At 36.5% G+C, this 17,602-nt stretch overlaps 1 protein-coding gene across 3 annotated transcripts in view; it reads left to right on the top strand.

Moving 5' to 3' along the window:
• Nucleotides 1-17,602, top strand: part of smog (G-protein coupled receptor 158 smog) — a 52,997-nt gene continuing 35,395 nt past the window's right edge. Inside the window, exons 1-3 of one of the 3 annotated variants that reach the window (XM_074173365.1) lie at nt 1-211; nt 11,087-11,658; nt 15,480-15,628. In XM_074173365.1, coding sequence (XP_074029466.1) covers nt 11,131-11,658; nt 15,480-15,628 — 677 coding nt within the window. In that variant the 5' untranslated portion in view covers nt 1-211; nt 11,087-11,130. The remainder of the gene's footprint in view (nt 212-11,086; nt 11,659-15,479; nt 15,629-17,602) is intronic. The other 2 variants (XM_074173363.1, XM_074173364.1) reach the window with 2 other exon arrangements.

Here is a 17,602-nt window from a genome sequence, read left to right as displayed (position 1 = left end):
TTCATCGGCCCGACAGCTTTCCCAGATGATCTCCCGTCACACCGTAGCCATCCGCGAAAAGACAGTCAACGTCCGCTGTAGCTCGTCCAAGAACCTCCGTGACTTCAGTTTGAAGTTGTCGTAAATGCGAATGGTTCGAAGTTGAAACTTGCTGGTTTTGTTTCAAGTTGCGCGATGTGAGCTCTAACTGCTATTTTTCTGGCTTCTTCTTGTGAGTATCGCTAGCTTCTTGAAGTCCTTTCTACATATATTTATTTTTCTGAGATTCTCGCCATAGAGTTTATGGAAAGGGTGTCTTTTATTCTCTTACTAAAACTGCTCAAGGGCCTACTTGATGTCGTTGCTTCTCTGTTGCTTCTCAATCTGTTCTTTCAGTTTCAATTTTCAAGAATTTTTTTTTTAATATAATCGGAGATATTCAATCAAAAACTCAACAGGCTCATTATATGCAATAACTTGAATTTCCAGACATGTTTACAGAACACTTGTTTGTGTTTTACTATGAGAGTAAATAAGTTGCTTAATGCGGAATAGGTAGATGCCGAATAGAATTTGGTTTAATAGAAAACAATTACATAAGAAAGAATATTTGAAAATGTATGAATGCAAGAGTATTATAAAAAAATGGTAGCCAGTGAAAATAAGACCCAAAAAAGCAAACATAAAACGTTGTTTTACTGAATTTGAGAGAGTGTTGAAGATACATTCACTTCATTGTCCAGAGAAATAACTTTATTGAGGCCTGTTAAAAAAATAGGGTGAACTTTCATTTTTCTCAAAATTTCTATTTTGAATGAATCGAAGAGGTTTCGTATGAAAGTGTAAAATTATAAAATTATTGCAAAGCGCTTTCGACTTTCGTCATCATTAGTGCTCACCTGAAAGTAAGTAATTCAATTAAAAAGAGAGTTTTGGGAAAATTAAATTATGAACATTTTTTTAGGTTATGAAATTTAGAAAAATTGTTTATGATTACTTACTTGTCAGGCAACAGAGAGTATAAAAAACGAGGACGTAGTACATTTGTAATATTTCATTTATATAAAACAAAATGTGGTTCAGTCAAAGTATTTTATGAAAGAAGGGCAATTTGAGACAGAATACAGAATGTGTCAAGTCAAGTATCATGTTGGAAATAATGGTAGGTACCAACTTGAGGAGTGATCCATTATGGATTTAAAAAAAAATTGTTTTGGAGAAGCCAATATAGAATAAAGTATTATAATAATGAATAATAATTAATATAATTACAATTCATAATAATTTTATGAAGGGAAAAAAATCTCTGTTTAGGTTTACTTGAGTATTTAAGCAGTGACATCATTCAACAATCATGAGCGATGTTCTTGCGAAGAACTTTGCTGCCACACGTTTCATGTTCAAAATTTTCGACATGACATGAACATAACGTTATGCTGACATCCTCAGCCAAAAAAAAATAATCGCTAATCGCCGCGAAATTTGAACATTCGCCTAATTTTTCAAACAGATTTCGTAATGGCATAAACTAAAGGAGTAGATGAACAAAAACACACTTATTTGTATAGACAAATACGTATACAAAATATCGAACAGTAGGTACAGTGGTAAAATTGCCTGATGATCTATGAACACAGTATTTTCTGTGTCTTCTGATTAATGAACAATTATTTCCCTCATATTTCACGTGGTCTAGCTTCACACATTTATTTGACAACTTTTTTTTGTACAACCTTCACATATCCTATTAAAGGGTACGATGTTTAGGTAATAAATGAAATTTACTGATAAACCTGAAAGAAATCTGTGGAGAATATTCAGTTCAGTTAGGCAAGTTTGATGTTTTCGTTTCTAAATATATCGCGAAAATCCATAACAAATATAATTTATATCACGAATTCACTCGACATCAATGACGCTTAGAAAAACAAAACGCAATATTCCCAGTTGAATTGAAAGCTATCTCATCTCCTTTAGTTGTATACAGGGTAAGCTTCGATGAAGTTTTTGTTGTTTTTCTTTTCGTTTTCATATTCTTAGGAGTTTCGACTATGTTTTACTCATCCACAATATTTTTATTCTTACAATATCCAATGAAAGTCTGTAGGTATATTTTGGATTGTTTTCTGAAACGTTAACCACCTAAGAAAGATTGTGGAACGTTATAAACCCCAAAATAAACAGTATAAAAAAATTACATAGTTTTAAATAAGGAATGTCATCAAATTATTTTCTAATTTTGTCTTGTATTGTTACATATCGGTTCTCATAAAAAAATATAACCTCAAACGTTCGTAATGAAATGTGATGTAAAAAAAGTAATATTCCAGTCATTATTTTCTTCATGAGTTTGGGGGCATGTTGATATTAATGACACAGCTTGCCATAATCGTTTATGAATTTATCGAATTTTAATAACGCATTATTATTCCCTTTATGCGCTGCCCAATATCCAATATCCGGCTCATTACTTGTTTAGTACCTCACACAAATGTTCAAGGTGAGCACAGGTTCATTGAATTTCAACTATGAGTCCGAGATTATTGTTTTGTAGAGAGTTCTATTTCTCAATTTGAATTTCTCTAGGTACTTACTTCGGGACTGACTAATCAATTGTTTTTGCTTTTGAGGCGCCTGACTTTCCATTTCTCCCAACTCGCCGTAAAATGATGCAGAGTCATGGTTTCATTGCGTTTTTCATTTTATCTTTTCATAACCTCCTATCCAATAGCCTCTTTTCCTGTACATATGTTTGTACAGGTCCATATATTCTTTAAATTCTGTGATTCAGTGTCTCGCATATACATAAAACATGACAAGCTGTTTCTGTTCCTTAGCCGCATCACTCGCAGCTGAACTTTTCATTCATAACCCTATTTTTTCAGATGGCCCCTAAATGGGCAGTGTACAAGGTATACAGTACTCTGCCATATTGAAACAGGTCTTCACATAGTTTTACAGATAGTCCCAGGCTATCTCTGGTGCCACAGTGACCGTCAATTGTCGTGGAAATCCTAGACCTAACTCCTCTTTTCATCTTGCTGAAAAGAAAGGCTAGGTGAACACCATATACAGAAACTGGCACAAGACTGGCTTCTACTGGCTGACACTGAAAGTCACAGCTTTCTGGGAACGACTTCCGATCTGAAGCATCCAACTGTCAACTACTATATACCATATACAGACCTAATCCCAAACAGGTTCTGGTGTAGGTCTTGAAATCCCTGATCGAGGATGGACCTCTGTAGGGACCTATAGGCTCGTATTCGGAAATCTGCGGCATAGATTTATGTGGAAAGACTGGTAGAAACCAACCTCACACATAAATCAAAGACAGAATTAAATCCTTCACCTTCTGGTGTAGGTTTTTACAGTTCCTGATCGATAATGGACTTGTCTAGGGACCTATGAACTCGTATTCGGAAATCTACGGCATAGATTCCTGTGGAAAGACTGGTAGAAACCAACCTCACACATAAATCAAAGAAATGATTAGATCGTTCAAGTACTGGTGTAGGTCTTTACAATTCCTGATCAGGTATGGACTTGTCTAGGGACCTATGAGCTCGTATTCGGAAATCTGGGGCATAGAGTTGTGTGGAAAGGCTGGTAGAAACCAACCTCACACATGATTCAATAAAAATATCTCCGTTTAGCCATGCAGCTTTGGAAGCACTGAGCTGTCAACGAGCAACATGTAAGTTCGTAGAGAATTGACAAAATAAATTCTCCATGATATGAAGACTCAATAAATTGTATCTGGTCTAGGTTACTAACCATGCTGGCCTGGATGGCAATGTAGCTACTGACCCCTCTGCAAGGAAGGGCGATTTGCGCTTTTATCGGACCAGAACTATTTTAAACATTGCTAAATAAACATTGGACTGTAGATTTCAAGCAAAATTCACCAGGATTTCCAGGTATGTTACCAAAAAATAGTAGTGAGGACCTACGTTGTCTAACAGTCCTACTCACAAGTCACTGTTGTATCAATGGTAGATGACTAAGGATTAAGGACTAACAAGGTCTTACTTTTCAACGTGTGATTCCTAGCATGGTGAACCTAAACGATTGAAGATAAGCATATATTTGGGGTAACAGTGACAATTGACTGGTTGAGATTTTTGGAACAGATACAAAAATATCTGAATTCATCTCAGTAAGAGCTTTGGCAGGCTCTTATAAAGCTTGACATGAGGACTATTGTACATCAAAATAAAACCGTAAAACAGTGTTTCAGCTATTGCTACGTTATCGAATTAATTCGTTAGTCTTTATAAACATAAAATTATTGACAAGTCATGAACTATAATGAAAATATACCGAAATATGGTGAATTCAGTTACATATCAAAAACACACGTCACTCATGTGAAACTTCAGATTCAAAACCCTGCAGACCACGGTAAATAAACCCAAGAAATGACGATCTTTGACTTTCATTACTATTTTCTCCTAACTCTACATCAGTATAAAGAATGGGAAATATATTTCCGATTAGGTTTAAGTGAACATAAAAACTAGAAAACCCTAGAACCTTTTCTAGGTAATGAACTAATTCGAATAGCAGTAAAATGAATGTGAAATCAGTAATTGAATCCATGTCTGAGGGAGCTGGAACAATCTACTTCACTATTATGACTGACGTTTCGCTGACTTCCGAACCGATTCTAACTGAAGTTCATAATCAGGCTTGAACGGAGTACCGAGGCTTCCTTAATGAATGTCTTGAATTCATTCAATTATTATACTCATTAGATTTCAACTTCACCCTTCTAGAACACGAGTGACAGTTGTTCTCATCCCTCATAGGCTTCATTTATGATTCGTGTACGATAATTATCAGGTATTGACAATGCTTTTATGAATCGCTAAACATTCACATCTCAGATAGTGGCACCCATGTGCGTTGATGAATTCATTCAGATCAGTGAAGGATGCAATCAAAATATCCGACGTAGAGGTCTGAAAAAACATTTTTTCATACATAAAAAAAGGGGAAATACTTAATTTTTGCCGGTTCTTTTAATTTTGAACCGATCAATTTCCAAAAAATTTTCACACACAATTCACAAGACAGAAATTATTCGACAAGAATGTGTTTTTAATATTTAGATCCGATGGTTTTTATCTGAGAGGAATTTATTTTTTTAATTTTTCTGAAAACGTATCACCATCAATTCAATTCAAACTCGGTTCCCATAAAAAATTGGGGAAGGCACCCTCTCTTAGAGTGAAAATTTAAGGATTTGAGAAAATCAGTGTAAACTGGAAAACAATAACAAAAAGCTGCTTGTCGCGTTATCGGATCGGCTAATAATTCACAACACAACAAAGTTTTTGTTTCGGGGTTGAAATTAGATGATTTTAATGTATTTCCACGTGTTAAAACCGAAAGTGACCATAAAAATTATATATTAGCTCTTGTTTTCAAGATATAGTATCATTATATTATATATATGTATATTGAGTTTTCAACAAATGAAATATTTCATCACCAACAGTTGGTACACATGTTTGTTTACATAACACCCCTCTCATCAGCTGTTCTTAAGTAGTAAACATAACCTATGTGAGTTTGTCAATTGTACGAACGTGGTTGCTATTGAAATTATCGTGTGAAGTTGATTTTTAAATTAATTTAAGTGCTGATCTGAAATGCCTCGAAAGTGTGTGAATTCTGTCGATAGCTTTTGCTATATATGTGGTGAAATAACATTTAAGGCTCAGAAACGTAAAATGACACCTATGACATTATTTTGGTGTGAAAGTTGGGGACCAAGATAAATCATGGGCTCCTCATATATGTTGTAATTCTTGTTCCGTCATATTGCGAGAGTGGCTGAAAAATAAAAACCGGGCAATGGCTTTTGCAGTACCTATGGTTTGGCGTGAGCCTACCAATCATACAGACGACTGTTATTTCTGCTTAACTCCTCCCATTAAGCAAGGTTTATCTATGAAGAAAAGAGGAACGGTTAAATACCCTAATCTCCCATCTGCTCTTCGGCCTGTACCACACTCAGACAATTTGCCAGTCCCTTCTCCACCCCAAAACTATGAAATTTTAGAGGAAGGTGATGAAGACTGTTTAGAAGGAGCAACCCATCCTTCTACATCCTATGACCCTGATTTTGAGGTAAGCGATAGGTCTAGTGATCCGCACAGAATTAGTCAAGCAGAGTTGAGTGAGAGATCTTCGCTTGTCTAAGGAAAAGGCTGAGCTGTTAGGGTCAAGACTACAACAGTGGAATCTTCTATAACATGATGTGAAAATATCTCAGTACAGACAGCGTCAAAAAGATTTGCTTCCTTTTTTTGAGAAAAAAGAAAACCTCGTAGTTTGTTCTGATGTTAATGGTTTGATGGACTGCTTGAATTTGTCTATAAACAGTCTCCATCTGAATGGAGACTGTTTATAGACTCTTCAAAACTAAGCTTAAAAGCTGTACTTCTGCATAATGGAAATCAGCTACCCTCTATTCCTATAGGTCATGCAGTTCACATGAAGGAAACGTATATAAATATGAAAACACTTCTCCAATCAATCAAATATGAACAACACAAGTGGCACATCTGTGGTGATCTGAAAGTCATTGCTATACTCTTAGGAATGCAATTAGGGTTCACCAAGTACTGTTGTTTTTTGTGTCTGTGGGACAGTCGGGATAGAAAATCTCACTATAAAAAAATGAACTGGCCTACACGAGACCTAAACCCTAATGAGAAAAATGTAGTTTACGAGCCTCTTGTAGATCCTAAGCATGTTCTCCTTCCCCCATTACATATTAAGTTGGGACTAATGAAAAACTTTGTGAAGGCCATGGACCAGGAAGGACAAGCTTTTAAGTACTTGAGAGCAAAGTTTCCCAGGTTGAGTGATGCTAAAGTCAAGGAAGGCATCTTTATTGGGCCTCAAATCCGTGAAATCGTAAATGATCCTGCTTTTGACATGATTTTAACAGGAAATGAAAAAAGAGCCTGGGAAGCCTTTAAGGGGGTTGTACATGGGTTTTTAGGTAACAAAAGAGATGATAACTTCACAGCATTGGTTAAAGAGTTTCTTCAAGCTTACTACCAACTTGGATGCAACATGTCCTTAAAAATTCATTTTCTTCACTCTCATCTTAATTTCTTTCCACAAAACTGTGGAGCTGTGAGTGACGAACATGGAGAAAGATTCCATCAAGACATTGCCTTAATGGAACAGAGATATCAGGGCCGTTGGAATGAAGCAATGCTTGCAGACTACTGCTGGTCTGTGTGTAGGGATGCTCCAGAAGTGTTTTATAAAAGACAAGTTAAACGACAGCGATCTTACAATGAATCGGATGGACTTAATTGAAATTTGGTGGTACAAACTTCTTTTATTTGTCAAAACACTAAAAATAATGTTTTTTTTATTAATTTTGTACTTAAAATATTCTAAAAGAAACATAACAATATTGTTTTATGTACTTTCACTTTTCACGTATAGTATAACTACTCTTTAAGATTAAGTACTGTGTATCTCAAAAACCAGAGCTAATGAAAATTTTTCATTGTTATTTTCGTTTTTATCACCCCAAAATTAGTAGAAATTGACTAATTTAGTGTAGGAAACATTCAAAAAATATTTTATGTTGTGTTGTGAATCGTACTCGACGTAAGCACTAATGTGCTATTGTGAAGTGTAATAATGTGATCATGCCACGAGGAAGCTGTCTTGAGACGCTTTCGTTTCTTCGCTATGACACTGTCTCTAAACTTTTCTCGGGCTCCGTACTATAAAATCCCGACCCGAATCATAAAATCACAACTATTCGCGCCATACCATCATTCAACCCCATTTCCAATTGAATAGTAGGTCACTGTCAATAATGAATAATCGCAAGCGGGGAATATGACAGGAGACATAGGCCGGCCGGCAATCAAGTTTCCATAATGGATGCGGGCGAGGGCTGTCGAAAGAGGACCGATAACGGGATGTCGGGGTTCGGTGAACATCGAGATCGTTTCCTCTCCAGGATATAGGTTGGGGTTGCTGCATATTAATCTCCTACTCGTGATCAGTCAGTTTAATGATACGTCGGCAATTTACGGGCAAGCTTTCGGAAGATGTTGGAAGCCACCTGGAGCCCTGACTGTTGCCTATTGGATCCGTAACTGGATGTATATTTTTGCCAAAGTTATACAGGGTGATCCTTAATGATATGAGAATCTTCAAAGAGGTCAATTTACATGAATAAATAATGATAATTTGCTATATAAACTATGGTACAAAAATGTCCCGTTACGACAATACGAGATACGAGGTCACAGCATAGGTAACAACCAGCATGGACACTTGGCCATGCCGCCTTTGATGTGGAAAAGTATCTAGACGCCATTTTGGGAATAGATGATAAAAGGGCAGGACTCGCGAAATAGTTTTGGACAGGTTCTCACTCAAATTTTTTTATATCCAAAATGCTCATATAATTTTGATATACCTTACGGAATGAACCCAAATTCAATTGATATAATAATTCTTGTGCAGACATTCTAATTTCAGGCATAGTGATATGCAACTAAAGAATTTTAAAAAATGACTTCAGAAAATACATACAAAACACTAACTGTCACGAAAGAAAATGAGTGCACAAATTGATTTTCAATGGCATTACACATATACAGAGTGTAAAACCCAAATAGAATAAATTCGATAATTCGATAATTTCGAATACTGTAACTGTCACAGATACCACACCAAGTGAATAGTTCATACACTGAACTTACCAACAAATTAGATTTTTGATGGAAAGTACATTAAAATAATTTTCTGGGTATAATTGAGAGGCGGATAACTCATTTGAAAAAGTAAGATTTGATTTACTTCGTCTAATGAAAAATATATTTCTCTCACAGCACCTTCTGTGAAAAGCATTATTTGAGAGATTATATCCTACAGGAATTAAGACAATGAAGTGAAGTGAAAACAATAAGTATTTCTACAATAGCAATGTTGCTGTTTACAAAAATAATAGGTAGGCTCTATGAAAACAGATATTAAGTGGAGAATGTTCTTCCCTCTCTTGGTCCTTCGGAAACATGAAAAACATAAAATTCACGATACGCCCAGAACACATGTAACATATACGTCCTAACAAGAGCAAAGTCAAAAGCAGAATGAGAAAGTCTGTCACTTCCCAAAATGGCGGACTAATCAACGCGATAGATATGCGCGAAGTTCTCCCGCCAAGATTGTTACCTATGCTGTGACGAGGTGTTGAAGTTCTAAGGAAAGTGATCTTCTTTTTAGTTCGCTGGCCTCAGCAACCAGGGCTATCCGGGCAGTATATTTTCGTCACATTTAGTAAGCAGTGACAGTTACTAAAAATTTATATTTTTCAATAAAAATTAGTTTTTAACAGTGCCATTAATACGGGACCTGTCTTTGATATTTTTGAGGAAATGGAAGATCTAACTTCATATCCCTACTCTTTTCGATGAAGAGTCCCGACACCTTAATAAATGTCTTAGGTCTTAGTGGTATATTATCTTTATGGATTTTTGGCATATAGACGTGGCATGTAGATTCGTTTTTCTCGACTGAGTCTTTTATATGTCCCTGGAGCATCTATCATATGACCATCATCTTAATCACTCATTGATGAAAAAAATAACTTAGTAGTTCAATACAAATTCCGGTGTGACGCTATGAAAAATGATCACAACAATTTTTATAAGTCATTTGGTGTTGGACTCTAGTAAAAGTGGCAAATTCAAGTATATATAAAAAGAAAAATCTGCTTCAGCAGTAGCACCTGTAAATAGTATTTGCGATAAACGAAATAGTAAAAACATCCGCCTACGCTGAGAGGCTGTAGAATAGTCAGCTGACGCATGACTGACGGTCACTTCACGGTCAGCACTTGGCTATATATTCACCAACACATTTCAGTGTAATGATCCGCAATTATTTGAAAATTATTTACCAAATCGTTGAATTGGCCGGGCCACCGAGGCCTCCAGACCTTGAAATACGTATGAAAATCCGTTCAGACAGCCAGACAGGGAACTTTAGTTTATAATTTCTATAAGTTTATATATAATATCAACTAAATACAACAAATGCCCCACAATGCTAGATGCCATGCAGACGGTTCTCCGTCAATCCCCTCACGCCAAATACAGGACCTGGGGACGAGAGATGAACACAGCGTTTCCAGTTTCAGTGTGATGACATTCAATCCGGACCCAGTTAACGCTGTCAGGCAACAAAAATCTTCCATTCTGCGTAGAATACACAGACATCAGGGATATAAATTGGTTTCCTAACAAAACATTCCCCGAAAGCATGGGAGGGAAATTAATCATCTGTTACTTTCGGGTCATCTTTGCAAACGCTGATTATATAAATGGCGCGTGGATTCTGCGACAGAACACTAAAGCTGGGCCATTAATTACAGGACATTGTGCGTTGGAAACGCAAGTCACTGATTTATTGAATTACTTTTAGAATAATAGCTTTAGGAGAATGGTAATCCGATAAACTCTTGAATTACTCCTCAGATTGAAGTATTATGAGCAATAATGCCTTCCTGGGATTGAAACAATAAGGAATCAGTTGGTTTTATGGAGCTGTAGAAATCGAATGATAGTACCTGAAAAATGAAACATATTGTTGACTTCAATGTATTTGATGTTCAACTGAATATATACTATAACCGTACGAAGTTTTGGGCAAGCATCACTGTTTTCGCTATAGATATATATTCATTCCATTCAATTAGTCAGGTCGATTCTATTACGAATTGGGGCCTGATCCTTTAGGTTCAATGGATATCTCTCGAATACATTTGCCATCAACGCTGGTGTTCCCCATATATCCATATTTTCTCCGACTCTCCTTTTAATGTATCAACGACTTATTGAAAAACAAGAAATCCAGGACATTGGTTTTTCCCATTTTCTTTTTATTGGAGTAATAATTACTATTCTTTCGAATATTTTAGAATTCGGTTTTCAATCAGATACTCCCCTACTAGAGAGGTGATAAATATATAGTTATGCAGAATTTTTGCTCGAAACACTGACTTAGAGGAATTTTCCCAACTTTCTACTAATTTTTGTCCACTTTTTCGCAGGTTACTTTCAACATGTCCGGCGTTAAAATGGAAATAATGGCGGAATGAAAGAAAACCTCTTCATCCTAGTTCTACTCATCTCTACAAATGCAGAAAACCCTCAAGATGACCACTGCAAGAGCAGATTTCTTTCTAACCCAACCGTTCCAACCAGACTGAACCTCATCCCCGCGCAAATAGCCCAAAGTATCCAACAAAACATCAACCAACACCACGGCAATTTTTCCGAAATCTCCAGACAGACCCTCTTGCAACATAACGAAATTCTAGGCGTGATTCTAACCTCAAAATTCCAACACGCCCTCGCCCTTAACGTGTCAAAAAGACTAAAAATATTCCCCAACAGAACCGCAGAAACGGAGAAGTTTTGGACATCCTTGGAGATGGATAAAAGCGGATGGGGGAGAGCCCTCAAGGACTGCGACTTTCTTCACAGTTGGGTTTACGTCTACGTTTCAAAATCTCCTTCTTCCACTGTTGGGTTGTTTTTGAAAATCGATTTGAACCAGTGCGACAAGGAGTTGGGGGAAATCTTCAATGGGAGCCACATATGTCATGAGGAGACGATGGAGGTGAGTACGGTGGCTCAATTATGAGTATTTTGACCCGTTATTTGATCGAAATTAGTAACACCGTACATGACAATGGAACAATTTTTACATTTATGAGTTTACTAGAGACGCATTTCGCTACACAGTAGCTTCCTCAGTCGAACTGGCACAAATAACTATTCTACAATGTATTTTATACAACAGTGTGCGTGAAGGCATTGTCTAAATTATTTTCATAGCTAGGTTGGTACAACTGGCCACTTCATTAAGTGCTCTGTTCATATGTTATGATTTCGAATTATTGTTTTTGCTACTTTAACGTGTATGTTTCTTGGGAAAATAAATCGTTATTACTATTATTGAAACTTGAAACGCAATTAATCTCAAGGGACCTAATACCAAACCTCAGATATGTATCAAAGCAAAGCAGGGACTATCAAAACTAATATTCCCCAGCTGAACGTTTTCCCCATTTCCAGTTAGCCTCGGGCTGAGCCTTAAAAAACTTTCTATCTCGTCCAATATTTGTCTTCCCGAACCGGTATATTACATTCGTGTTTACACACAAACGGCCGTTTTCAATGGTAGCCCAGAACTTCCACAATGGTTAAGATTGAAATGGGGAAATGCTCGTTCTCTGTTCGATGTAAGGATACGTTATTATTGTTGACATCAAAAACAATCGGATTTTTGAAAGATCTTTCACTAATAGATGCACTCTGTGAAATACTTATGTACATGCTGGAAATCGCACGTTAAAAAGTAAGACATCTTTAATACATAACTTCAACTTTCATCTTTTGGTTCATAACAAATCATATTCCAACAGATATTCAACATTCAGCCTGAACTATTGATTTTCAGTGGAGCAATTTATGCATGGAAACCACAGAACATTTAGGTGTTCTGTAACAAATACTTGTAGTTCAATTTCCACTCTGGAAAGTCAACTATTCGTAGTGGAAATGTAAACTGCCTTCACACAAAGGAACAACACTGTCAATTCTGCAAACTTCATAAGTATTATGAATGATTTCTTCATGATTTGAAGTAATTGTTGTTGAGATGAATTACTTGATTATTATGATTTTCGTGTATTCTAGTATAAGCGTATGATTGGTAGATATCGACTGTTTTGTAATTCACATGTGGTATCAATGAAGTGTTAGCAATTTGGAAATGAAATGGAGGAGTGGGCGTTAAAGAAAAAAACATGGCTGTCATACAGGGTGTCTCTTCGTTCAATAAAAAAACATGTACGGGGTGTTTCAAATACGTCAGCGTGGAAAATAATGATATAATAATAATAATAATGAATGAAAAATCGGATGGAAGAAAAAACATGGCCCCGGGCGTTAAAGAAAAAAACATGTCTGCCAACGTAATAGAAAAAAACATCGCAGCCATACAGGGCGTCTCATCGTTGACAACCATTTTGTTTTCTTTAACGCCCGTGGCCATGTTTTTTTCTTTAAAACGATTTTACATTCATTATTATTATTATACTATTATTTTCCACACTGACGTATTTGAGACACCCCGTACATGTTTTTTTCCTAAAAGATGAGACACCCTGTATGACAGCCATGTTTTTTTCTATTACGTTGGCAGACATGTTTTTTTCTTTAACGCCCTTGGCCATGTTTTTTTCTTTAATCCGATTTTTTGTTCATTATTAATATAATACCGTAATTTTTGTAATTCCACTGCGCCCTTATCTACTGAATCTACTCGATGCTCATTCCATCCTTCTATGCGTCGATCACGTCGCACACGTCTCTTTCCCACTCACTACCGTAAGTACGTCCCCTAGGAAATACGCTCCAAAACTCTTGTATCCCATCTACTAGCGACGGACTGTAGCTGCTCATCGTTTTGATGCTCAAACGTGATGACGGGACGACTTAGAGACATAGAGAATTTGTACAAAATTCTCATCTACATCCATCGTTGAAAATGGGAAATCCAACAAGGATATTCCTAATGGTTAATTTTTTAGACGGGTGAAATTCTTAGCGCAACGGATTATCCTTCTCACGCCCCGACGACCACTATTACTAGAAACTCCATCACGACCAGCGGCGGCTCGTCAGAGGAGGCAAGGGAGGCTTAGCCTCCCCATAAAATTTGAGGCTATTCATCGCAATAAATTGAAAGATATTGACAAATAATTATGATTATTTTTTTCTAAAAATGCTTGGGTATCATTACTTTACCATTAATTTTTAATATAAATATCAATCACTACGTAGTACATACCGCACTGTATCCTGCATCAATAAAACTCAAACGCACCGCCGATGAACGAATAACGAATAAAGTATCAACCCGAAATAATAAATGCCATACGTTGCAAGGGAGCCAAGCCTCCGACCGCTTTAAAAAACACAGGCTCCACGAGATAGATCCAACCAGCGACGTACGTCCCGATTTGTAATTTCAGCTGCAGAAATTATAGCGTTAGAGGAGGCTTGCCTCCAGTTGGTCTCCGTTAGTGTACGAATGCCTTTGTTTTTTATTCAATTATTCGGACGGGATACTGTGACGGACCGGGACTAAAAAATATTCCGGTAAATCGTTTTAGTGTTTCTTGATAATATTTGTTATTTGTATATAAAAAAGGCAGTATTATATTATTGCAGTGTTTTTGGTAATATTTTTAATGTGTTTTTTTAAGTTTTTTTTTTATTTATTATGGATAAGTTGGACGAAATTAAAAAATCTGACGATAAAGTCGATTGGTTGCTGACAAATAATTTTAAGTCTATATCTTATGATAATAAATTTTACATTATTAAAACTCTGGGAAGGCCTCAATGAAATTTGATTTCAATTAAATCGACGGATAATCAATAATTATCTGATTTAATGGATTTAGTGGATTTAATATTAGTTGGTACGATAAATGCGATTGGTTAACCGGCTCCATTAAACGAGAAAAACTTTTTTGTTGGCCCTGTGTTTTATTTTCCGTACAAACCGAATACCAAACGTGGTCTAAAATAAAATACTCCGATTTAAAAAATGTACCTCGTGTTATGGGGCAAATTTCACAATTTGGCACTTTTTTAAACGGTACAGTTTTTTTGGGCACCTCAAAAACCATCCAAAATGAGCTTATTGTAGACAGTGTGGCATACATTATTAAGGAAAATTTAAGCAAGAAGATTGAAAGTGTCACTTTTTTTGCATGACAAATTGATGAAACTACCGATATTACCTGTACATCACAACTTTCAATCGTTTTTAGATATGTCAAAGATGGTAATGTGGTAGAACCTTTAATGGGTTTTCATGATGTTTCATCTAGACGCACAGATGACGTTTTGTTTAATTTTTTAATTTCGTACGTGTGACACCTATAATTTTCGGCAAAAGTTATTTGCGCAAACCTATGATGTGGCTGCGGTCATGGCCGGCCATTTGAATGGTTTACAAACTAAAATAAAGTCCATAGCTCCTCATACACTTTTTATGCATTGTCATGCCCATGCCCCAATTTTAGTATTAAGCAAAGCGTGCAACAACATAAATATTTTCGCGCCTCCGGCGGGCTTTTCTGTGTGTATATAGTTCATATGACTTAAGCCTCCCCTGTTCTCCAATGCACGAGCCGTCACTGATCACGACATCCCGTTGTAAGCCACCACCCCGGCGTGTTTCATAACGAAATAGACGAAATCTCATTCCGAAAATTTCACGGGCGCCCGACTCCGAAACAAAATTCTAGTAGGAAACTCCTGAAAATCTAATTTCAAACTCGATCTGTCCCATTAGCGAACCCCCACGTCAACGAACGCGACGTCAAACAGATCACAACTCATTTCTCTTTTCTTTTACAGTGTGTCCGCGATGGACCAGGGGACGAGGCGAGGGGAAGGTATCTGTGTATCTGTCGGAAGGGATTTTATCCTGGTCTCGGCTCGAATTTGTCTTCGCCTGGTCTCTATGGAGAAGTCGTCAGGAAGGAGGAGGTAATCGATCTGCCTCGGTGAGTCGTACATTTCATTATAGTCTATTTTCTCGAGCAGCGAAGTAATAAATCATTTTCAAGTAGCTGTTCCATGGGCGTACATAAGTGAAAAAATTTAGTATTCACTTCAAACATTCAATGTTGTTGTATGAGAATACTTATACCTAAATTTAGTTCGTTTTTCAAATGAATAATAAAACTTCAAAATTAACATGGGGCGTTAACATATTTGTATCTCTTTCGGTACCAAGAAAACGAAAGAGGAATAATGCAATACAGGGTGTTCCTTAAACACATGCTAATATTCAAGGGGGTAATTCTTAGACCCATTTTAAGAAAAAACTTCCTATGGACGTATGTCCTAAACGCCTTAACTTTTGAGATACAGGGTGGCAGTTTTCAAAAAGAATCAGTTTTTTAATAATAACTGAGGTAATTTTGTAGACATCTTTGGCATATTTGGTACATATGTTCCATGCCTCAAGGTGCATTTTCTGATGTACACAAATTTGTATTTTTTCAAACAGTGGCATCCCTACGGGTTTCGCATTGAATATTTTTGGGGAAAAAATACTACGCCAATGCTTTCTTTTCAAAATACAGAGAATTCGTTTTGTATAGGTATGGTGGTTACGCTGTTTTTTCTGCTTTTAATCTTCAAAATAAATTACATATCGACAAACTCCATTTTTCCAAGAGGTGCAGTAAATAAATTCTGCTACACGTCATTTATTCCAGGATAACTAAATTTATGTTTTCAAAAATTATTAAGCGGTGCTGCGTTATGACGTAATTTTAATTGAGAACAGTGCATCTGACAACAAACAAATACCTTTTAGATCCTCAATTATTTTGCAACAAATCTGTTGCTTTCAGTCGATGCACGATACCGCATCAGATTTTTAAGGAACTTATCCTTAAGTAAAGCGATTTTTAATTTTTTGAGCGAAAACCATGCGTCGGACAAAGAAAATCCAGCAAATCAAATGTGCTCAAAAATGTATGGAGATTTTAAAAATAATTTTTAATTCAAGATAAAGCAGTGGCGTAGTATTTTTCTCGCCAAAAATATACATGTCAAAACTCGTACGTACGCCACTGGCAGAGAAAATTAAGAAAATTGTACATCAGAAAATGCGCCTTGAGGCATGGAACATATGTATCAAATATGCCAGAAATGTCTACAAAATTATCTCAGTTATTATTAAAAAACTAATTATTTTTGAAAACTTTGCCACCCTGTATCTCAAAAGTTAAGGCGTTTAGGACATACGTCCATAGGACGTTTTTTTCTCAAAATGGGTCTAAGAATTATCTCCTTAAATATTAGCATGTGTTTAAGGAACACCCTGTATATGTCAAACTGTATACCCCGATCAGAATCTACAGTTCATTCAGACTCCAATTCCCATTGGCATTCAACGAAAAGTAAACAGTAGCTTCGACTGAGTTTATTCTCCCATCATCGAGCAATATTTCTGGATGGATACATTCACCCTCGTTTCCATTTCCATGAATAACGTTATTATTCGATAGTAAAAAAGCCAACCGATATAATAGAATCGACGAAGGATCAATAACGAAATATGGGGCCTTATTGAAACAGGGATATTGCCAACGAGTTCCTGCGAATGGCCTTTGTGAATTCAGACAAATCAGGGTGTAATCTTATGAATAATGGATTATACGCGCTCCGAACCGGATCCGGTCCTGCAACGCCGGAATAAATATTGCAGGATTTTTCTCGAGGGGTCGTAGAAATGGGGATTGAAGCAGGAAATATTTGGGAATCGCGCGCGTTTTTGCGAGAATTTTTGTGTTGCAAACTTTATGAAGCTAATTCTATTCCACATATCATTCTAACAGTTATATCGCCAACAGCATAGGCAGGAAGGATCCTTCACTGACACCTGTTGGATGTAATCTAACGCCCTCCATGTTATCATCCAGGAGAGTAGTTGTTTTCTCATAGATGTCAGTTCAAAAATAACA

This window comes from Leptinotarsa decemlineata, unplaced genomic scaffold (genome assembly GCF_025532065.1).
Source record: "Leptinotarsa decemlineata unplaced genomic scaffold, Ldec_3_MD MMD2_tig00000232_RagTag_RagTag, whole genome shotgun sequence".
Classification (NCBI taxonomy): Eukaryota; Metazoa; Arthropoda; class Insecta; order Coleoptera; family Chrysomelidae; genus Leptinotarsa; species Leptinotarsa decemlineata.
The sequence above is the reverse complement of the archived record's forward strand: the minus strand, read 5'-3'. Positions and strand labels throughout refer to the sequence as shown.